A 23010-nucleotide genomic window follows, 5' to 3' on the forward strand; every position below is an offset into this window, starting at 1 on the left:
TGGAATGCTATTCCATAATATAAAGGAGATTGGGGTAAAATGTGCCCATTACTAAATACTAATATAAAAAAAAATTACACTAAATAAAATTAAAATGTATAATTCACTATTTAAGTACAAATAATATAATACAATAATATAAACAATCATAAATTTAATTCTCATTAATTAATATATCCAATATTTGACAATTTGACAAAAGTTGAATAGTGTTTCCTTTAATAAATCATCATGGCTAAGAAAATTGTTTTTATACAGTGGGAATTCACTGACATGCACAAAATATAATATTAGACCGGGATATATTTGTTTTGATATAAAACAACATGAAAATAATTGTACATGCCATACAGAAAATACAAAATGTATTTTTTAAATGTGCCTCTCTCAATCATTAACAGCTGTGAATTAAGCACTTTTTATTTTCCTACTTTTTGTACTTGCACTTGTGATAGTGAACATCATTGAATATAACAGCTATTTGTGTGTGCAAGCTGGATAATTTTGGACAATTCATTAATTCAGTAAATTTATTATTATTTAAGAACGAATTTGCAGTTTGCCCCGCTCTCCCAAATTATACATAATATTAATACATGCAAAAGGAAATATGTATTCAATGTTTATTAGAGACTCACAGGTAAAATCTGGAAGTGTTTAATCTTCTGATGATGGCACAAAGTGAGAACGAATGCTTTTGGATTGCTCTGGCTGTCTCTCAATAGGAATAACCTGCAAGGCAAAAGACTATGATTAATTTGCCTGTCCTCTTTCAAAACAGCAGTTAATATTGCCTATCATATCAATATGGAAAATGTCATACCCATCAACTTGGCCCTGCTGCATAATCATCCTGTGGGATTCCTCTCTCATAATGCGGCCGTGGAACCATAACTGCGTCCTGTGAATCACTGGGGACATGAACGCAAAGTGCACATACAGGCATGAAATATTGTTATATCGATTAAAGTACCATGTAAAGAGGATCTATTATGCTTTACAACCTTTTCAACTTTTAAGTGTGTAATGTTGCTGTTTGAGCATGAAAAAGGTCTGCAAAGTTATACAAAGCACAAAGTTTACTCTAAAGGGAGTTATTCTCTATATCAATAAGCAATAATTCCCTGAAACACCTCAATTGTAGTTTCCTTCCAGGAACGTACGTCACAAAATTCCCGCCCAAGGCATATGCAAAAAAAGGTGAGCCTGGTTGAGTTGTGTCAGCAGTGTGTTGAAACATGTGGTTATGGCAAGGGGCGTGGCATTTCTGAAATGCGCTCAAAGCAGTTGACCAATCACAACACACTGGTCCAGCCGACCAATCAGAGCACATTGTGCTTTTCTGAAGAAAGGGCATAATTGAGAGAGGAACTAAACAGGGCTGGTTTCCCAAAGCCAACTATGGTCGCAAGTTCAGTTGTTACCAATAGAGTTAAATTGAACTTGCGCCTATATTTGTCTAACAATGCTTTTGGGAAACGCACCCCAGAGCGTTACTGACAGACTGGGAAGAGAGGTGCTGCTACAAAGTAAAATGTGTGAAAAAGAATGTGTTTTTTCAACATTCGAACATGAAAACCTATTCTAGTAGGCCCTAAAAACAAAACCAAGACATTGTAAAAGGGCATAATAGATCAACTGATATTGTAGTCGCTAAACATTGGAGTAAACACTGCAGTACTCACCTGAACTTAACGGTGAGGGATGTAGAGGACTGGGGCTTCCCAAAACATTCATTCTCTGACTTCGCTTCTGTACAGAGATTAAAAAAATTATTATAAAATGACCTAAAAATCCTAATTCAGGGGTGTCCTCACTCAGTCCTGGATGGCCACTGTCCTGAAGAGTTAGCTCTAACTTAGCTCAACACACCTGCCTGGAAGTTTCATTGTATGCCTAGTAAGACCTTGATTAACTGGTTCAGGTGTGTTTAATTGGGGTTGGAGCTGAACTCGACAGGACAGTGTGTCCTGGATTGGAGCAGGATTGGACACCCCTTCCCGTAATTCATTACTGACAAACTGACAGAGGATTTAACTTGAGTAAACTTGTATCTAACTACTCACTCTCCAAGTGTGTCCCTCTTCCATGGCAGCGCTTTGAGCCTCCACAGGGTTGTCAATCACACGACCCGTCCTTCCTGAGAAATCCATGGCGACCAGCGAATTCTCTGACACACTCCGCTATAGTAAAAACAGTATTACACTTTATCAGATGTCTATTACTTAGCCAACCATGCTGAGAATATCGGGCCGAGAACGGTTTGAAATCGAGCCGAGCCGTACCAAACTCAAGTGGAAATATAACTGGAACCGTATCTTACCGTTCTTAGAACCGTTCGGCCCGACAGTGTAAAAGCAGCTAAAGACTATTACCAAAACCTACAGGTTGTTCTCAAAAACAACCCATTATGATCGGCATTATACCCCTCTCATTAAACCACTAAAGCCTTATTAAATACCTTCTAAATAAATCCTTAAAGCAAGCACTGTGTTTCGTACATTTCCCTGCATGAAAGTTCCCAATGCAAATCGGCGTAAAGGAATCTATAGCCGCACGCTTCATTAGCACGCTGTTCATACTGTTATGAGCAGATTAAGTGAACTCTCAGCAAGAGCGTTCCTCATGAGAACACGGGGTGCATATAATACCAGGTGAACTCACAGAAGCGTGAAAGCGGCACATTTAACCCATCAACTGCACTAGAGAGTCAGCACTAAGTAACATATTAACATGTTTCTTACCACAGGTGTGGTGAAGTTTGATATGGCAGTCTTTCTCTGGTGTGGGGTCTTGTAGTTCTGATATAGCAGAATTCCAAACTAGAAAGAAAAGAGTGCGTTTGAACGAGTTAACAAGAATGGACAAGAGTGTAGAGGGGAGTAAAAGCTTGTTCACACCAAGTCTGTTGTGACTAAACAATATGAAAGTTTAAGCATGTAAAATGTTCCCAAATAGTTTCCCATTACTGTTGGTGTTGATTATTATTATGATCATTATAAATTGTATTATTTTTTATAAGATTTTCCAAGCCTCTAAAAACAAAACAAAAAAGTAAAATAAAAATGAAATATTATGCATGTTACAACAAATGGCTCACTTATAGTAGTCTATTATTATTATTACTACTTTTCTTTTTTTTTTATAATACGACAAAAAAAAAAAAAAAAAAAAAAGCTTGAGAGAAAATAAGCCAACAAATAGTGACATTTATAATGTAAAATGCTGTTTTTTGGAATTTCTGTTCATCAGAGAATCCTGAAAAGTATCATGTTTTCCATTAAAATTAAGCAGCACAACTTTTTTTCCAACACTGATAAATGTTTCTAGAGCACCAAATCAGCATATTAGAATGATTTTTGAAGGATCATGTGACACTGAAGACTGCCTAAAATTCAGCTTTACCATCACAGGAATAAATGACAATTTAAAATGTATTAAAAACAGAAAACAGTTATTTTAAATTGTAATAATATTCCATAATTTTACTGTTTTTACTGTAATTTTGAGACTACTTTCAAAAACAAACAAAAAAAAATCTCACCCATCCCAAACTTTTAAACAGTAGTGTATTTTAATATAGAAAAACAGTTGACACTTTTAAATGTACACGGGTTTTAAGAGTGTGTATAGAGTGTAGCAGTGATATTATACCTTGAGCAGTCTGAAAGCAGTCATCCAGCACGTTCGGCTCTGCTCGTCCTCGGCACACAGCATCTTCAACTCCTTCAGTTCAGTCCTGCCCTTACTGGGCTGTCAATCAAGCAAGATATCTACTGTCAAATCAAGGCACTCAAGTTAAAAAGGACAAGCATGCACTGTGTACCAGGTGAGGCATGGGTAGTTATTTAAAGGGGAAAATCATTGATTTTGAAATTGTGCCATCCATACTTCCTCTATTCTCAATGCCACTGATTCCGTTCATTTTAGGCATGACAACACTGACCGTCGTCCTACTCACCTTAATGCAGAATTGGAAGTCTGTGGGTGCATTGTGCATCTTTCTGCCCGTCGTCACAGTGAAAATATTGCTCTCCTCCAAGTCTGACAGTAACTGCAGGTGCCTTGGTTCCTAAACAACCCAGTTAAAACTTCATCATATTACAACTCCCAAAAACAGTCCTACATAACAAGTGGTATGAACAGTGAAACAGTTATCCTGGAATCATTTATTAAAATAAAATACAATATGGTCCAAAAATCTGAGATGTCTTATTCTAAACTACGTTTACGCACTTTGTTATAATTTGCATTATAAGCATACATTTATTTATTAACATAAATAATTGTATTTATCATCTATTTTTATTTATTCATGATAAATAATAATAACAATAATAATATACAATTAAGCTCCTGACAACATTACAATAACAACTATATAAAACATTCATTAAATATTTATTAGAAATTCTAATTTCGAAAAACTATTTTTGGGTAAAGACATCTTTTAATCATCTCTGAATAAAACAGTTGATATTAATATGTTAATGTTCAATTTATGTCAAAACTTTTCTTTGTTTTTCCAAAATCCTAAAACTTTATTTTCAGGTGCAAGTTAGACTATGAATCCCAGACTTTCAGTGTGGACTTTTTTAGCTCACTGTATTTATTTGTAGAAACAAATTACGAATAATAGATCTATAACAGCTGTATAACAACAAAAGTTGTAAAAACCTTGATATGAATCAATAATATAACATTAAAAAAAGTTTAAAAAGCTTGCCTTAGACATTCCTTTAGTAGAGCAGTACAACCCAGAACGCCGCAAGAACATGTAGTGCTTTTTCCAGGACTTTCGGCCCGTCTCTTTCAAATAAAGGAAGCCCTGGATCTCTGGACAGCTGCTGGAATTCAAGAAATTCTGTGCAGGAGGGGAAAAAAAGCAGAGGACCATCTGGAAAATGAGTTCTTCAAACCTGGATGCCTTCCATGCTTTAATAGCACGGCCTTTCTGCTATCACAAGACATGAGTATGCAGTTCAAAAGCTGTTTGAATCCACCAAAATGCTCATTCGGCTGCACTGGCATGTAAGTGTGACGCACATGTTCATAATGTAGGCTAATCCAGATTGTGCTGCGTATCAGATCCATTTGCGTGTCTTCCTCACCTGTAAGAGCTGGGACTGTGGGATAGAGCCATTAGATTCCTGACACCACGCAACCATCTGCTCCGGAAAGAAGTTCTATGAGAGGAAGATAAAGGAAGAGAGGTAAGAAAAGACCGTCTGCACTGAACATATGACAGCAAGTATTTAAAAATACCTTTTAGTGTGAATGATTAGTAATTGGAAGCCATATCCCATATTTAATTAAGCTGTTTTTAGGTTCACCTGACCCAGATCAAATGCCTTTCTCCTAAATATGTAATTACATAAGATGATTCTTGCTAGAGTGCAAAAGAATGGGACAAATTTAGCCCTCTGGTGTTGTTCGGTCAATTTTTATTTATTTTTTATGTAAAAAAAAAAAATAGCTATTTCTTCAGAATTGTACGAAACTCTGTGACTTTTGCGGCAGTTGATATGTGACTACACAAAAAAACTTGATTCAAAAAAGCGAAATGGTCATTAAAAAAAAGTGTTGTGTTGTTTGCGCAATAGGAAATGAATGGGAATTGGGCAAAAATACAGATAATTTTTGTGTGTGTACAATCTACAAATCAGCCACGATGCAGCAAAAAAGTGCACAACAAAGAAGATCAAAATATCAAGAGTGCAAAATAGACAAATTGTAGATGAGCTGATCACACTAAATCAACAACTAAATATCTGAATAATCAGTAAATCCAGGCGTGACCTTTACCCCTTTACCAATTGAACATGGTATGAAGCATGCGCAAATTCACATACGCACAAGCTGAAACTCATCTAAAGCTAATTCGGGTGAGTTGCACTAAGCATTTGCCAAAGCCAGGGATTACCAAGAGCAGGTTAAGTGCTCTGTCAAATAGACTCGGACTAACCGGCCCAAAGACGCCTCAAGCACTGACACATACTGTACATACCATACTAAAGCACAGGCTCAAATAAGATTAAGCCTTTGCGTGAACCTATTTTTTCAAGCGTACAAAAAGTCCATGGCTTATAAATTATGATAAAATGGTTCACAGTGTTCACAACGTAAGGTGCTTATACGACACATGTTCAAATGTACTTGTCGAATGCCATCAGTTAAAAGGTGTCGAGTACAGGCTTATAAAATTAAAAAAGCAGGTTACTTGCTTAGTGAGGTGGAACATGTACAAGCTGTACTTGAATGGCTGGAAATGGATTAACAAGGACGTTTTTTCTCGCACATGGAAAACAAGAATGTGGAAACTTGTTGGTTTGTTTGACATGTTTACATATTTAAGGGATTTATAGCTTGCAGGTCAGGTTTCAAGTATTCTTAGTGAGATTTTTGAAGATAATCTGACTTTAATTTCAAGGGATTTAAGCTTGAAGTGGTGGTCTTGAGAGGTAAGGAAACACATGGGTGGGCTGAATGGGAGCGGTTGTTCTAGGCAACAACTTACCAGTGGGTTTCTGAAGAACTCGTACTTGGCGTAGTTCTTCCTGAAGAGAAACTTGCTCTCTGGAGACATGCAGGCCTGCACTGCAACCACCAGTTCATGATCTTCCAGGCACCTCTCTGTATTCAAACAAACACAGATGACATCAAAACTATGTTAGTTACTGGTATGGTGGCCGTTAATGCCGTAATGGATTTTCACATGATCACTTTAAAATCGCTCAACACTATGAATCAGAGCTTTTTTTTTTTTTTTTTTACTGCTAACCACTAAGCCACAGCTCCAAGAGGGGGGGGGGGGGGAATTATACATGTATATATTGCAACAGAAATAGGAATATATTCAAAACTGACTTTATTCATGAAAACAGGAGAAATGCACGTTACACAAGGCAATAACTGACAAGGCACTGAAAAAAGCAGCGAGTTTAAATATAGGGGTTATACAATTGATCGGCTACCGATCGCTATCGGCTGATAATCGCTTCTAATAATTGGATCGACAATTTGACGACGCATAAAGAAGCACGCCTGCTGTGAGAGGTATATGGCATGACATGCAGCGGCTGTGACTCAATATCTTTCTGGCATGTAAATAATTATAATGCTGGAGGTGAGATGCAGTTAAAATTTCTTTATTAAATAGATTACAAAGTAATTTGAAAACTTCTGTGAGGCGTAATTTCACAAACAGTGTGAGTGCTATTATGCAACAAAATTGCACCATTGTAAAAACAAAACTGCACTGCATGATCAAACGTTTAGGTGAGATAATTATAATTTGTTTGAAAAATGTCTAAAATATATGTATGTGTGTGTATATAATACAGTTATTAAAAAAGACATAAAATAAATTATTCACATAAAATATATAATACATATACAAATATTAAAGTGCATTTAATATAAGATTTATATATTCATGCTCTAATACTTGTTTTTAATAATTCAAATATTTTAGAAGTATACAGTAATTTCCTGTTAAACATTTAAATGTTACATTTAAATTCTTGCATTTGGCAGAAGTTTTTATCTTAAGTGCCTTATAGTGAAGTCAAGCTATAATGTTTTTTAGTATACGACTTGTTCCCTGGGAATCAAACCCATGACCTTGGCATTGCTAACGGCATGCTCTATCAGTTAAACAACAAACACAAACAAAACGTTACAAATATTTCAGTATCCAGCACTATGTGATGCCCTGTAATGAGAAAATGATCCAAAATAACTATATATTGTAATGTCTATGCTTTTTAAGTATAGCATCACTCATAAGACAATAAAGCACTGGCTCGAACCCCATCTAATGTATCAGTTGTGCATCTGATCCCTCATCCGCTAATTCACTCCTCCGAGAAGAGCACAAGAGAAGGAGAGAGAGCATGACTGTGTATGAAAGAGAAAGCGAGGGAAAGCGAGAGGCATTGCAGAGGGATGAGGTCATGTATTTAGCTTGATTGCACTGAGGGTTGATGGCAGCAAAGTCAGCAGAGTCTCTCTGCTAATGGCTTACGTAAGAGCAATGTTTCTAGAAGGTTTCCGTAACGTTGGCACGCGGATGTCTCCAGAAATGATGAGGGAAACACATCCAACTACACCACATAATGCTCAGCCTCTCTAGAGATGTCAGCTGACCAAAACAGACCACACCCTGTCACATTTTGACATCATACCATGTGACCTGCGAAATCAGCGCTTTAAGCATAAGTAAAAACTTTCCTTGATGGCTTTAAAGTAGACGCATTCAAATAAAAGAGCTGATTGTGTCAGTCCGAATTATTTCAGAATCTCAAAGGGATTTTCAACACCCTACAAGAGCAATGACTGCATCTCTAAAGGTCAGGCAGAGTTAAATCTGTTTAGTTTGATTTGGGCAAGGGTTAATCTGTAATCCGCCTGAGAAACACACAGCCACACGTGGCCTTATTGATTGCCGGCGAGATTAAGCACTAGTTCTTCATGACCTCGCCTTCTCTACTCATTTTCTCAAAAGCATCTGCATTGTGAACGCTTTTCCTTTCCTTCAGGTTAGACGCTCTTATGAGCTGTTGCGCATGCAAAGTGCGCATCCGTGCGTGATGTATAATGTCGTATTTAAGAGCTTAAGTGTTAATAGGGAAACAAGTATGTGTATATAAGACTCTGAGTCTGGGCTTGCTGAAAGGTGATTTCCTGTTACACAGTGCAGTGCACTGGGAACCCAGTGTCCCTGGACAGAACAGCGTGTCCTCCTAGACTGGGTGTGTGCCGCACGAATAAATCATACAGATGCAGAAAAAGACCATACACATATGATGGTTTGGCTTACCCAGACCAAGCAGGGAATGATGCTCCACTAGCGACCAGCAGTTGTCATCCAGGCAGTGGGTCTTGTAGACCAGGAACTGACACACATCTCTGGCCGTCATGTCGGCAGGGACCTCCACAACTTTTCCCACACCATCCTCGCTGAAAACTTTGATGATCTGTATAACACACATACACAGAATGTCCATTACAGATGCGCACATTGCTTAATATGACCTCAAGGCGATGTTCTTAATGAGTCTAATTTGTCAAACTATTACAGACACACTTTTGCACAATGCTCCAGATGGGATAATTACAATAGCTTGTGTTTTGACAACTTAGCCTTGTGCTCGTCCTGCGTGACCCGTCCAAAGTAACAAATATGTTCAAATACAAACTTTTCGGTTACCTAAGAGGAAAAAATTATGCTAAAAAAAAAAAAAAAAGAAAAAAAGTTTATTTGTACTTGCATACCATGCATATCTCAATGTTTATGTGGCACTTAGCTCAATCCGCATGGACTTAGTGTTTAGGTTGAGCCCGGCTCTCTTAAGCGTGACTGACTTGAACATGCACGCACGCACAAGAGGATATACTCCATTAAGAGGCTGAATTCACATGAATGCCAAAGCCAACGGCCCAGATAAAGGGAAAAGAAAGAGAATTCTTCCAATGACCGTGCACACAACACAGAAATGACTAGTAACTTAAATGTATGTAAATGCACACCTAAACATACACATGCATCCACAAAAGCAAACATTTCAACAAACACTTTAACCATCGAAAATCACGGAAGAAGCCCACAGAGTAGCGTGCAATTTATGCACAAAAATTATCTGCATGACTAAATTTGATATCTTATTGTAGACTGGCATCTGCAGGACGCTTCTCTTCTGAAAAAGTAGTTACTGTCAGTCTTACCTCTACTGCCTGATACAAGCAACAGTCCGGCGAACACGATGGCATTTTCTCTCTGAGACAACCTCTGCTCACTCACGCAGCGAGAGAGAGTGAGTGAGAGAGTGAGTGAGAGAAAAAGAAAGAGAAAGAGGGAGGGCAAGGGAGGAAAGAAGGGGAGGAGGGAAGGAAAGCGAGAGGATGAGAGGAGTTGAGAATGGGCACAGGGTTGAGATGAGACCAAGAGAGTTGCTGAAACGAGAGAGAGAGAGAGAGAGAGAGAGAGAGAGAGAGAGAGAGAGAGAGAGAGAGAGAGAGAGAGAGAGAGAGAGAGAGAGAGAGAGAGAGAGAGAGAGAGAGAGAGAGAGAGAGAGAGAGGCTCAGCTGACAAGCAGCTTGTGCCTTACAATACTCCAGTGGATTAAGCTGCGAGAAAGAAAGTATAGGTGAGAGAAACGGAGAGAGATGACTAGTGCTTCAATTTGTTAATAAAACTGATACACTGGGTTTCTCTATATTAAATAGATCGTTCACCCAATAATGAAAATTGTTTCTTCACTTACATCATTTAGTTTTTCCAAACATGTATAACTTTTATTCTACCATGGAATAAAAATATATATTATGGGAAAGAGCAACCTCAACAAGGAAAATGAATGGGGACTGAGGCTGTCTTGCAGTCACATCTCATTTAAATATACAACATGGATTATGTGACTGATAATATTATTTCGTTTATTTAGACATGAAACATGCTTTCTAAAAACTGCTTTACAATAGCAAATATCAAGATATGATAACAAATATCAATAATAAAGTAAAAAGAATATAAATATAGAATAAAGTAATAAAATAATTTGATTACTGGTATTAACTTTCAAGTTTACTTATATTAAGACAAATAATAATAACAATAATAACATAGGCAAGATTACTGATTAATCAACTGATTTTGATAATTAACCGTTTAATCAACTGATATTTGCTTTATATATTATTAAGCATTTAAAAAAATATATTTATTTTACTTTATTTAATATTTTAAATGTAATAAAAATACATACATTTTATGGAATAATACGGTACAAGAAAGCAAAAATAAATAGTGAATAATTTATGTTCATTTCATTTGTCATTATATTACATATGTACTAAAGCATCAGGCACATCCAACAACCACAATTCTTTCTTTCCTTCCATTTTTATCTCCCTCTTCCCCTTACCTTCCATCATCCCTTCCTTTGTCTCTCCCTCTCTCTTTTCCCTCAACCTAACTCTCTCTTTCTCCCCCACATCAAACTTTGCCTTGGCTTCTGTCAAAGTTTCAAATTCTCAGAAAGCCTTGAGACAGAGCTCCACATCCAGCTCTCACGACACACACACAGAGTGAGATTTTGTTCTCATTCTTTTTTTCACTCCCATTTCCCCCCTGAAGTTTGTCTTTGAACTCCACAGCCAAAGAAAACCTTTCCCTCTCTTTTTCTCAAAACTCAGCATATCTCAACTGGAGAGTGTTTCTTAAACACACACAACAGAGGCCAAATCCCAGCAAAATCCCTCCTCCCACAACACTTCACTAAAATGAGTGATTCTCTTTCTCATACGGAACAAACTCAATACCTTACATTTTCTCACTATTTGAAATATGTACGTTCACTTTAAGTGTGTTAAAGAATAAAAACAAATTCTAAAACACACCATTCTGTCGTCTCAGACGGAAGACAACTGTATCATGTAATCTGACTCGACACCATGAAGAAAAGGATGTTGGGGGTTGAGTTATTGGCAAGACCATTATAGCAGTGGGAACTGTTTGCAGAGCATTGTTTCATTGCTCACGCTGAGTTATACATGCACCATTCTACTGCCGTAAATGCTATTTTCTACAAGCTTTACGATTTTAAGAGCGTTTACCCAATGTTGTTTAAACGCATCCTTATAGTCATGTGGCTCCGAGCAAACGTTTGCTCTGCACTGCTCTGTCCCGCCTCTGCCGGTCACATGGGAGGATCTTTAAATGTTAAATAAAGGTTTTGCAAACATTCTGAGGGTCACATGGCAACAAAGTGTTTGTTGGGAGTTAATAGAGGGTTGTCCAAGCATTGTTCACAGTTTGTATAAGGGGGAAGAGATAATCCAAGAATAGAATGGAGGTCACAGTAAATGGCCAATACTTATGATACATTAGGTTCTGTGATATAATATATGCAATGTGTATGTGTGTATGTATGTATGTATGTATGTATGTATGTATGTATGTATGTATGTATGTATGTATGTATGTATGTATGTATTATATATATATGAAGAGTTCAGATGCAAAAGCATCTAAGTGCCATCTGAAATTTTCTTATAGAATGATCATTTTTATCAAGCTCGTATATTTAAGTTCAGTAATTTCACTTAAATGACAATTAATAGGTAATCTTCATTGCCATTTAAGTGAAATTATTGAATTTAAATATACAAGCTTGATAAAAATGATCATTCTAGAAGAAAATTTCAGATGGAATTTAGAGGCTTTTGCATCTGAACTCTTCATATACATACATATATATATATATATATATATATATGGTGCATGCAACAGGCATGTTTTGCATGTCTCTGTAAAGCATATATTTATATGTATGCATGCATGTTCTGTAATATATTTTATATATATATATATATATATATATATATATACACACAAACACACACATTCTGTATATACACTCACCTAAAGGATTATTAGGAACACCTGTTCAATTTCTCATTAATGCAATTATCTAATAATGCAGTTGCTTCAATGCATTTAGGGGTGTGGTCCTGGTCAAGACAATCTCCTGAACTCCAAACTGAATGTCAGAATGGGAAAGAAAGGTGATTTAAGCAATTTTGAGCGTGGCATGGTTGTTGGTGCCAGACGGGCCGGTCTGAGTATTTCACAATCTGCTCAGTTACTGGGATTTTCACGCACAACCATTTCTAGGGTTTACAAAGAATGGTGTGAAAAGGGAAAAACATCCAGTATGCAGCAGTCCTGTGGGCGAAAATGCCTTGTCGATGCTAGAGGTCAGAGGAGAATGGGCCGACTGATTCAAGCTGATAGAAGAGCAACTTTGACTGAAATAACCACTCGTTACAACCGAGGTATGCAGCAAAACATTTGTGAAGCCACAACACGCACAACCTTGAGGCGGATGGGCTACAACAGCAGAAGACCCCACCGGGTACCACTCATCTCCACTACAAATAGGAAAAAGAGGCTACAATTTGCACGAGCTCACCAAAATTGGACAGTTGAAGACTGGAAAAAATGTTGCCTGGTCTGATGAGTCTCGATTTCTGTTGAGACATTCAGATGGTAGAGTCAGAATTTGGCGTAAACAGAATGAGAACATGGATCCATCATGCCTTGTTTCCACTGTGCAGGCTGGTGGTGGTGGTGTAATGGTGTGGGGGATGTTTTCTTGGCACACTTTAGGCCCCTTAGTGCCAATTGGGCATCGTTTAAATGCCACGGCCTACCTGAGCATTGTTTCTGACCATGTCCATCCCTTTATGACCACCATGTACCCATCCTCTGATGGCTAATTCCAGCAGGATAATGCACCATGTCACAAAGCTCGAATCATTTCAAATTGGTTTCTTGAACATGACAATGAGTTCACTGTACTAAAATGGCCCCCACAGCCACCAGATCTCAACCCAATAGAGCATCTTTGGGATGTGGTGGAACGGGAGCTTCGTGCCCTGGATGTGCATCACACAAATCTCCATCAACTGCAAGATGCTATCCTATCAATATGGGCCAACATTTCTAAAGAATGCTTTCAGCACCTTGTTGAATCAATGCCACGTAGAATTAAGGCAGTTCTGAAGGCGAAAGGGGGCCAAACACAGTATTAGTATGGTGTTCCTAATAATCCTTTAGGTGAGTGTATGTTCTGTGATATATAGTAAAAAATATATATATATATATATATATATATATACATACACACACACAGCTATACAGCTATACAGACAGATAGACCAATAGAGTGATAGACAGACAGGCAGATCAATAGATAGATTCACAAGGTCACGAGAGAAAGTAGCATATTTAATATTTTTCCATTTAATATTTGGTCTTCCATGACGGGCTCTGTCCCATCTGTGACAATGACCAATTGGAGCATAGAAGCTGTTCCGTAAACAGCTTTCAAACATGCCGAAATGAAAGAGAGAGGAACAAATTGTATTTGTATGGATACAACACTAGAAAAGCAAACTAAGCGTTGGCTATGCTCACAAGCACACATATGCATACATGAACACATGGATAAGACGACAATTAAATTGACTGGCCACAGCACACTAACACTGTAGAAAGATTGACCTGAATTCACAGTGGAAGAGCAAAGACATCAGAAACAAGAAATGTGAGCTATCAGAACTGAATAAGAGACTGGTTACCGGAAATGGTCTACCTAACTTAACCAGTCACCTGTTTTCATAACAATATATGTACCCGTTTCCATTCTAACAGTGGGGTACGCGAGGTGACAGAGGGGGGTACGCAAACAAAATGCTGAGTTTTGCCGTTCATTTAATTCTACCCAACCTTAAAATAACATTAAAACGAGCACGTGTACCGAAATAACAGGCAGAATGCCACCTCTAGTGTAAAAACAGGAAAATGGTCATGCCGTAAAAGGTCAAATACATGACATCCAAACAAATTACCCTTTGCGGTGAAAACTGACGGCATCCACACAAAAAGCGTGTATCCGATAATTTGCGTGCAGAGTATGTTGCTTTAGCAAATTGCGCTACATTACTGCTGTTCTCAACAATGTACATTTGTACTTGAGTAAAAGTGGGGGTTTAGCACTTGCTAGCATGAAGAACAAATAGACAGACTGTGCAGACATCGATTTAACTCTTCCCAGCCAGCGTTTTTAAAAAGTTTCCAAGCCAGCGCCAGCATTTTTGATCATTTTCACATGGCCCCCAGAATATTTTGTTGTGTGAATATCTGAACATGCAATCAAATGAAAGAACAGACCCTGAAAAAAAAAAAAAGTAGTATACTAGCTTCATGTATTATTCTTTTATCAACACCTGAATGTGGGGAAGTTTCATAAAAAAGCAACATTTTGAGCAAAAAGCTGAGAAAATAGCGTTTTTGTCAAAGACTACATCTGGATGGGATTCAGAATGATGACCAAAACACAGATGGAGTAGATTGAGTCCATCAACACCCCCGAAACTTGTACAGTCCTACACCTCGTCCTGGGTTGGCATTTCATTCAGTAACATTAGGCAGTTTTGATTTATATGCTGTTTACTGTTGATGATCGCGTTATTTTACATGCATCTGCTTACATATGCTATCGCTTGTGTCTGCTTCTTTTTCGCCTGTGTTTTGATCCAGAGATTCTGTACTCTTTGTGTAATAGCACTCCCAACCGGAAACACGGAAAATTCCGTCATTGGCAGGGAAGCGTTGTCTCATAAATGACGGAAAATTCCATGAATGGCGGGGAAAGAGTTAAGACTCAAACACTCTTTGATACAAAAACACCCTGTGCGAGTTTTTAAAAAAAAAAATTTATGTTGACAATATATTATTCGAGCAAGAATGCAATTTTTCCAGAATATCCACACGACTGATTTTAAACAACAGTTCAACAAACAAAAAGGTAGTATTATTAAGTGATGTAGCCTAAATTTTAAATAGTATTGTCAATATTGTTCGTTCTATTTTGCAACAAAATAATAGTTCTAATAAAAGCCACAGCAGAACAGTTGTGCAACACACAGTGGTGTTTTGTTAGTGAACGAATGGGAAGAGTCAATGATTCAATGACCCATTAAATACAGCCACTTGCTTGCTAAATTAATAAATTAATTACTCGTTTATTAAGACATTAGTGACTTGCCGCCACCTACTGGTGCTTTTAGTTTAATATTTAAAACCATCACTTTGTTTTACCATCATTTCATGATGCATTCTATTCTATTAATATACACTCTATTGAACATTTATTTAAAATATGATTGGTTCTATTGTAATTGAATTCATGCCATCTCTTTAATCATCAGGAATAAACTGTGTGAAAATACATCTAAATGCAGCTTCACTGCAGTGCAAAGGTGGTTTTTGTTGATCATTATTTAATTTGATTGAAATTAGTAAATTATTGCTTTATTTATTATATTAATAATTATATTAATGGAATTATGAATTTGACATAAGACATAACACATGCATTTAATAGGGTAAAATCAATTTAAGGGGCAAATATTGTCCCTTAATGGAAAAGGTGAGACTGCAGTCTAAGTGGAAGAGAGGGGGTTAAAATGCCGCAGGGCGTACGACACTCTAAAAAGTTTGGGAACCCCTGCATTATGATATATATACTATGCTTAGGTAAGAAGGCATGTGAAAATTATGCTTTTTTTCCCCCCAACCAACTGAAATATCCTAAAGGAAATAATGTTCTAAGAACTGTACAATTCACCCTGTCTCAAGCTAGAGTAAAAAAATTATAAGAAGTGCGAGAGACCTGTGGCTGCCAAGTAAAACAGCCCAAATGTGTTTATTTCTGAACAGACCTGTGTGCTGCGATCAGTCACCTCACTCTTATTACCTAACTAGACAGCAAATTCAATTTCAACCCCACACAGGTCTGACGCACACGTGTACACTCAAACACATGCATTAATACAACCCACAGATAACTGAACTCTATGTGAACCTGCCTTTCAATGACATCATCACAAACGTACTGTTAAAAATCCACATTCACACAAGCAAAAAAATATAACCTGACATTCATATACACACACACACCTTTGTTTAGAGATCTCAGGGGATAAACTTTAGTGACAGTTTTGGAAGTTTCAGGTTTCATGGAGGGAGAGAGAGAGAGAGAGAGAGGAGAGGTGCCTGCCAGTCAGTGAGGGAGAGAGAGAGAGCGAGAGAGAGAGAGAGAGAGCGAGAGAGAGAGAGAGAGAGCGAGAGAGAGAGAGAGAGCGAGAGAGAGAGAGAGAGAGAGAGAGAGAGAGAGAGAGAGAGAGAGAGAGAGAGAGAGAGAGAGAGAGAGAGAGAGAGAGAGAGATGTTTGTGCAACCTGACGGGTTTGACAGTTTATCAGCAAGTGGAAACCAAATGAATAAAGAATAAAAACAGATAAACAGGATACTTTTGCCGCAAGATGCATTTTCTGTTCAACATTTGCATATCAAACAGTAGAGTGAAACTGGAGAGGTGAATATTTACCACATTTTTATAACCAAATACAAACACTAGGACTCATGGAGCATATATAGACCCATCTATGATTTAAAAAAAAATCTGAGATCATTAGTGAAAACATGTTTTACATTAGTTTCAAATGTAATACAAAGATTTTTTTTTACAAATTATATTATAAACGTGACAATTTTTGAGAAGCTAAGAACTTAAAGGGATACTCCACCGTTTTTTCATAATAAACTATGTTATTCCCTTAACTAAGACGAGTTGATACATACCTCTCTCGTCTCAGTGCGTGCACTAAATCCCTCTGTCTTGCGGCGAAACTTTGTTAGCACTTAGCTTAGCCCAGTTCATTCAATATGGGCTATATTGTATGGCGGAATACCATAGCAAGTGCTTGTAAGCACTTCGACTTGGCGCAGTAATATCTTCACTAGAGGGAGAGGGGGCCGGTGAGAGGATTTTTCATGAGTGAAGATATTACTGCGCCAAGTCGAAGTGCTTACAAGCACTTGCTATGGTATTCCGCCATACAATATAGTTATCCATTTTACACGCTTAGAAAAGCGCAACGTTTTGTTTTGTGTCTCAGTCCTAGGTCGAGTTACACTACGCGAGAACTGTATTTAAATAGGGAAAACGTGGCGGTGTTTGGTAGCTTCTCTGCTTGGCCCATGTTGAATGAACTGGGCTAAGCTAAGTGCTAACAAAGTTTCGCCGCAAGACAGAGCGATTTAGTGCACGCACTGAGACGATAGAGGTATGTATCAACTCGTCTTAGTTAAGGGAATAACATAGTTTAATATGAAAAATCGGTGGAGTATCCCTTTAAAGAAAGAAATCCTAAAAACGTAATTTAAATAAATAGAATTCTAGATTTATATACAGTAACATTAGTTAGAAAGACAAGTATTTGGTTATTTAGTTAGACCGATATCAAATTAATTAGAAAGTTATAAAGTTATTAAGTTAGGGTTTTTACATTAGTTTCTAATTTCTAAAGATTTTTTTTTTTAATCACAAATTATTTTATCAGCAAAAATGATATGAAGTTAGTTAGCCAGGTATAATGTTAGATAGATTAAGCTTATTATGGTTTCAGACTTTTGAATTTCACTGCACATTATGCTGTATATAATATAACAGAATCCCAAATGATCTATTACTGAGTTTTAATCTACATTTAACTACATGGCCGTAAGCCAATCACATAACGTTTGGTTATGACGCGTGTTATGCGCCGGCTCAGCCGCAACTAACTTCCACTGTAAACACATGTATGATGCGAAAACAAAACCATTGAGCGAAATACCGGAGTGAACATGGCTGTGAACGACTTTTGCAGATTATGTGAATTAAATCTACGCATCCACGGTACAATCAGCGTCTACATCACGGCTCTCAGCCTGCCCTCTGTTCATTGATTGGCCGGCTGTTTTGAGGCCGGAGGAAAAACTGAGATAGGTCGCTATCTCAGACTGAGTACAGAAGCGAACTGAAATTGAGCGGAAGTACGAAGTCTGACGTAGTCAGGCTAAATGTGTCTGTCACTAATGTTGATAAAACAACAAAAAACACAAAAGATGGCTTTAATTGTGAGGAATTGGGACTATGTATTTAATTTATACAGTACTAAAAGACTACCCAGTGTCATTTTACATTTAATTACTTTATTCAGTTTCTGTAGTATTTCTGTACCTGAATACTAGTGTTAGACCTACCCCCAAAAAAGTTTCTCTTAATTTCATTTGTATCTTTATTCTATTGTAGAATAAAGAAATTTTTCAAAACAAAATTCCGGCCCTGATATATTATATATTTGTGTCTGGCACAAGGACTCGGTGTCCACATCACTCCAGCAAACATCATGAGTTGGTACATTGATTCTCCTAAAATGTAATTTTCCAATTAACTGACAACAAAACACCAGACAAGAAGAATAAAGACTCAAGAGGGACAAGGGTAGTCTGAGGAGAGGATTATTTTCTCATGCTGATGTTTTTAGTAATGTTGGGTCATGTCATCTCTCGAGGGTTGGTGTTGCAGTCAGCTGACTGTGTGTGCGTGTTTTGCAGTGTGTCCTAAGGCTCTGGCACACAAATCGAAGCAAACTGGTGTTGAGTGTACACTAGGGTGGAGACAGGATCCACACGCAGAGACGTATTAAACTCCACTGTGACGGTGTCTCATTTCACAGCACGAACATTTAGTGGGTCACCTGGGAGGAGATTTTTGGCAAAGCTTCTGCTAAATGGGGCATTTTAGTTTGTTTGATTGTGTGAACTAAGAATACAAAGTGGTTCTCACAACCAGCGTGACTCAGGAGACAGGTAAACAAATGTGGATTGTCAGTGGTGTGATGGGTCCAAACAGTGTTTAAATTCAGCGTGTGCATCACTCTACTCAAACCAACTACATGAAACAAGACAGGGAGCGTAATGCCCTTCTCTTTGTTTTTTACTACACAGATTCAAAGTCTTTCTTGTAAAATCAAACTTATCAATATGACTCAGATGGTGGGTTAGTAAGGTTTTACCAGTGGCATTCTTAAAAGGAGTCATCACTGTTTTTTAAATGTTTTAAATAAATTCATGTTCCAGTTCCACTTAATATTGACAGTTTTCAGGTTCAATAAATATTACTTACAATTTCAGGAAAACAACAACCACCACCAATACACAGTTATACTTTGTATTGTTACATTAACAATGTAACTAATGTTTATTAATTACTTATTTATTCATCTGAAGTACATTTCTCAAGTTAGTTAGTTAACTTTTAAAGCTTTCTTACATTTATCCCACAATAATAACCAAGACCACAGTAAAATTTCCCTGTATATTTTATCTTATTACAAATAGCGGATCAAAATCGACCTTATAATGGCTTTTAGATTGAATTAAAAAATGTGTTTAAACGCAATATTTTGGCAAGACTGGCAAGTCTTGCATACCAAGCAATCCACATTAATGTTAATTTCTATATATACTAATAACACTGAAGCTGAAAATTCTAAAAGTTAACAAAGTTTAAAAGTGACATGTTCATTGTTAGTTCATGACAGCTGAAGCAGTAACTAATATTAACAAATTGAAATTTTCCTAAAATGTACAAATATACTACTGTTTATTGTTGATGAATATACTATTGTTTATTCATCTTTGTCCATGATACATGAATAATTATTTACAACCAGAAATGTAAAAAATTCATTAGTAGAATTATAAATTAATATTCAATATACATATATATTGAATGTATGTATATACATACATATACAAGAGACATACTGTGTACTTAACTATATAAACATTTATCTGCCTATTAAAATAAAAGAAAGGATTTAAATGTAACTTCTCATGGCCAGACAATACCACATTCATAAACCGTCAATTTCACAAATGTTTCTGTGCCAATTACTTTGTGCTGACTCACAAGGATTTTAGGCAACACACCCAGAAAAGCTAATTTGCGACATTCACTATTGTTAAAAATGCTACATAAATACATGTGAATTGAACTGCGTGACCTTTGCCACTTGCAGCCTTACCTTAAACACATAAGCGTGACTGACCAAGCCTCAAATACTGTAAAAACAACTGTATGTGTATCAGATCAGGTAAAGAAGAATATAGAAACTACAACACCCATATATTCACATGTGAAATTTACAATTTGAATTCGTAACAAGCTTCTTAGAAATCCTTCCCATCTCGGGTGAGTGTTGGATGGATGTGAAATGGAACAGCGCAAACAATCCGATCGCAAGACAAATGTTTTGGGTAAACACGCGAGGAAACCTAAAATACAACCGAAACAATCATCCAATTGTATATGCACACTGTGCATGTTAGTTAATATGACAGCTTACATAGAGATAGCTTACGGATTGTACATTATCTTACACTCTCTTTACACACAATGAAAAGAGCCATTCGAAGAGCAAGAAAGATGACAGAGAAATTAAATTTTTTTCCAATCATGCAAAGCATGCGTGCAAAGTCTTGTCAGCTGACTGCAACATCCCGAGGACAAGATGGACTAAAAAAAGTTGTCCCATGCTCCTCGAAGCAGTTGAGCTCAGTTAGAAGTTAACAAATGTCACCCTATCATCAAAGCAAAGCTAGTTTGAGAACATGGTAGACAAAGGTTTCTTTTACAACTTAGATGTGGCCTCACATCTCAAAAAACTCAAAGAACAAAACTCAATGTAATATCTCAAATATGATCTAATGTATGCTATTGTTATTTCAGAGAGAGAGAGAGAGAGAGAGAGAGAGAGAGAGAGAGAGAGAGAGAGAGAGAGAGAGAGAGAGAGAGAGAGAGAGAGAGAGGTCAGAAAACATCAAGTTTTGACGGCTAAATTACAATAAGCTAAAAAAAAAAAAAACTGTTACAACACCTTAAAGGGTTTGAACCTGATAACCAGCCCAAATGTTTCACAACTAAAGTAAAACTAGGTTAACTAAATTAATATTACAGTTAACTTAAACTAAAACCATAAACATTCTTGTTACTTGAAATGAAACAACAAAAAAAGTCAAAAAAACAACAACCTTATTTTACAACATTCGTCATTTTCATTTAGTTTAACAATGCACTAAAACTGAAGACTTTTTTTATAAAATAACAAAATATGACAAAAAAGAACAATTACTACTAATTAAAATGAAAATGAAAATAAATCAAACTAATTCATAATATTTATTAAAACTATAATAGTATATAAATGGTATATAAATATTTCTCAAAGCCTGCAAATTTCTCCATCCTTGTAAGTCAATATTGATGATGTCGTTCAGAAAGGCTAGTGTGACAATCATTCTCAAATCAGAACCCAAGCCAACAGCCTGAATATTCGGTTCTCTCTCTGCATGAGCATGTATACCAACATTTAAATATAATAGCTGATGTATGGCATGTTTTGCCATGTTCATTGTTTTGATTTATTGCTATGTGTATGTTCGAAAAATCCAGACAGACTGAAAACAAAGATGACTAGTTCAACAAACACATAAGGTGTCACTGTCGCTCACACACTAACTTTGTGTGTTGCTAGCACACTCAATCACTTGTCACTCTTTGGTCTGACTTTTACGAGCATCTTCAGGGCCTGGTGTCTATTCGCACTGTACACAAACTCACACAGACACGCACCCCCTGCGGCTCCACGCTCTGGCTCACCGCCATTAATCACTCGCTCGCAGAATCCAGCAGAGTTCACGGCAGGTTCAGTGCTTGAAACTCGAGTTACTACATCAGAGATGGATCACTCATGCACAGAAATTACGTATTTTTGTATGTGCATGATGGGAAAGCTGACGCATAAATAAAGAAGAAAGTAAATAAGAAAATCTAGCGAATCCTAATTAATCCCACAGCGGCGGACCTGTGCACTCGTGCAATTTTTAAACAAGCACACACACACACCACTCGGAAAAGTCGACATGCAATCAGAATTGACCCCATTTATTTCCTCATGGTCTTACTGTGGGCGATGCATCAATGCACGTCATTCTGAAAAATATTTACATTTATGAATTTGTGAGACGCTTCTATCCAAAGTAATCTACAGGGCATTCAAATTTGAGGTGTTCAAAGTTCCACTTTGATCCAAAAAAACTGAGATCTGCCCTGAAACTAAATCGGTGCCGTGGACACTGGTCGGGTCTGATATTTGTAACCTCAGGTCTACGGTCATTTTAAATAAATGTGCTTTTACCGAATGGACCTGAGAAATTATTTTAAAATATGCCAACACTGTAAGAAGTGATCAGTTGACTAACTTACCTTAAAAAAAAAGTTTGGAAACCCATACTTAATTGAAAAAATTAAGTTATGTGGAATTGTCGAGTTAACATAACTTAATTTTTTCAACTACGCATCAAGTTTATTACTTTGTCCCGTTGTCTTAAAATGATTAAGTAATAAACTTTATGCATAGTTGAAAAAATTAAGTTATGTGAACTTAAGTGAAATGTGGACCATCAGTCCAGAAGACGAATCCTAGAATCCTCCAAAAGTTGGGACTAGGAAAGAGACAACATGTCAAGGCATAAAAGGTTTCTCCCCAC

General features: G+C 37.0%; 1 protein-coding gene across 3 annotated transcripts in view; it reads right to left on the minus strand.

Moving 5' to 3' along the window:
* The window catches only part of grb10a (growth factor receptor-bound protein 10a), a 62996-nt gene that overhangs the window by 3316 nt on the left and 36670 nt on the right, over positions 1–23010 (minus strand). For all 3 annotated transcript variants that reach the window (XM_082185096.1, XM_082185098.1, XM_082185097.1), the window contains 11 exons: positions 8822–8978; positions 6518–6633; positions 5112–5186; positions 4727–4864; positions 3962–4072; positions 3655–3753; positions 2745–2822; positions 2067–2183; positions 1686–1752; positions 824–911; positions 639–732 (listed from right to left, as the gene is read on the minus strand). In XM_082185096.1, the coding sequence (XP_082041222.1) occupies positions 639–732; positions 824–911; positions 1686–1752; positions 2067–2183; positions 2745–2822; positions 3655–3753; positions 3962–4072; positions 4727–4864; positions 5112–5186; positions 6518–6633; positions 8822–8978 (1140 nt within the window). The remainder of the gene's footprint in view (positions 1–638; positions 733–823; positions 912–1685; positions 1753–2066; positions 2184–2744; positions 2823–3654; positions 3754–3961; positions 4073–4726; positions 4865–5111; positions 5187–6517; positions 6634–8821; positions 8979–23010) is intronic.

This window comes from Leuciscus leuciscus (genome assembly GCF_965113295.1).
Source record: "Leuciscus leuciscus genome assembly, chromosome: 12".
In the NCBI taxonomy this organism is placed as follows: domain Eukaryota; kingdom Metazoa; phylum Chordata; class Actinopteri; order Cypriniformes; family Leuciscidae; genus Leuciscus; species Leuciscus leuciscus.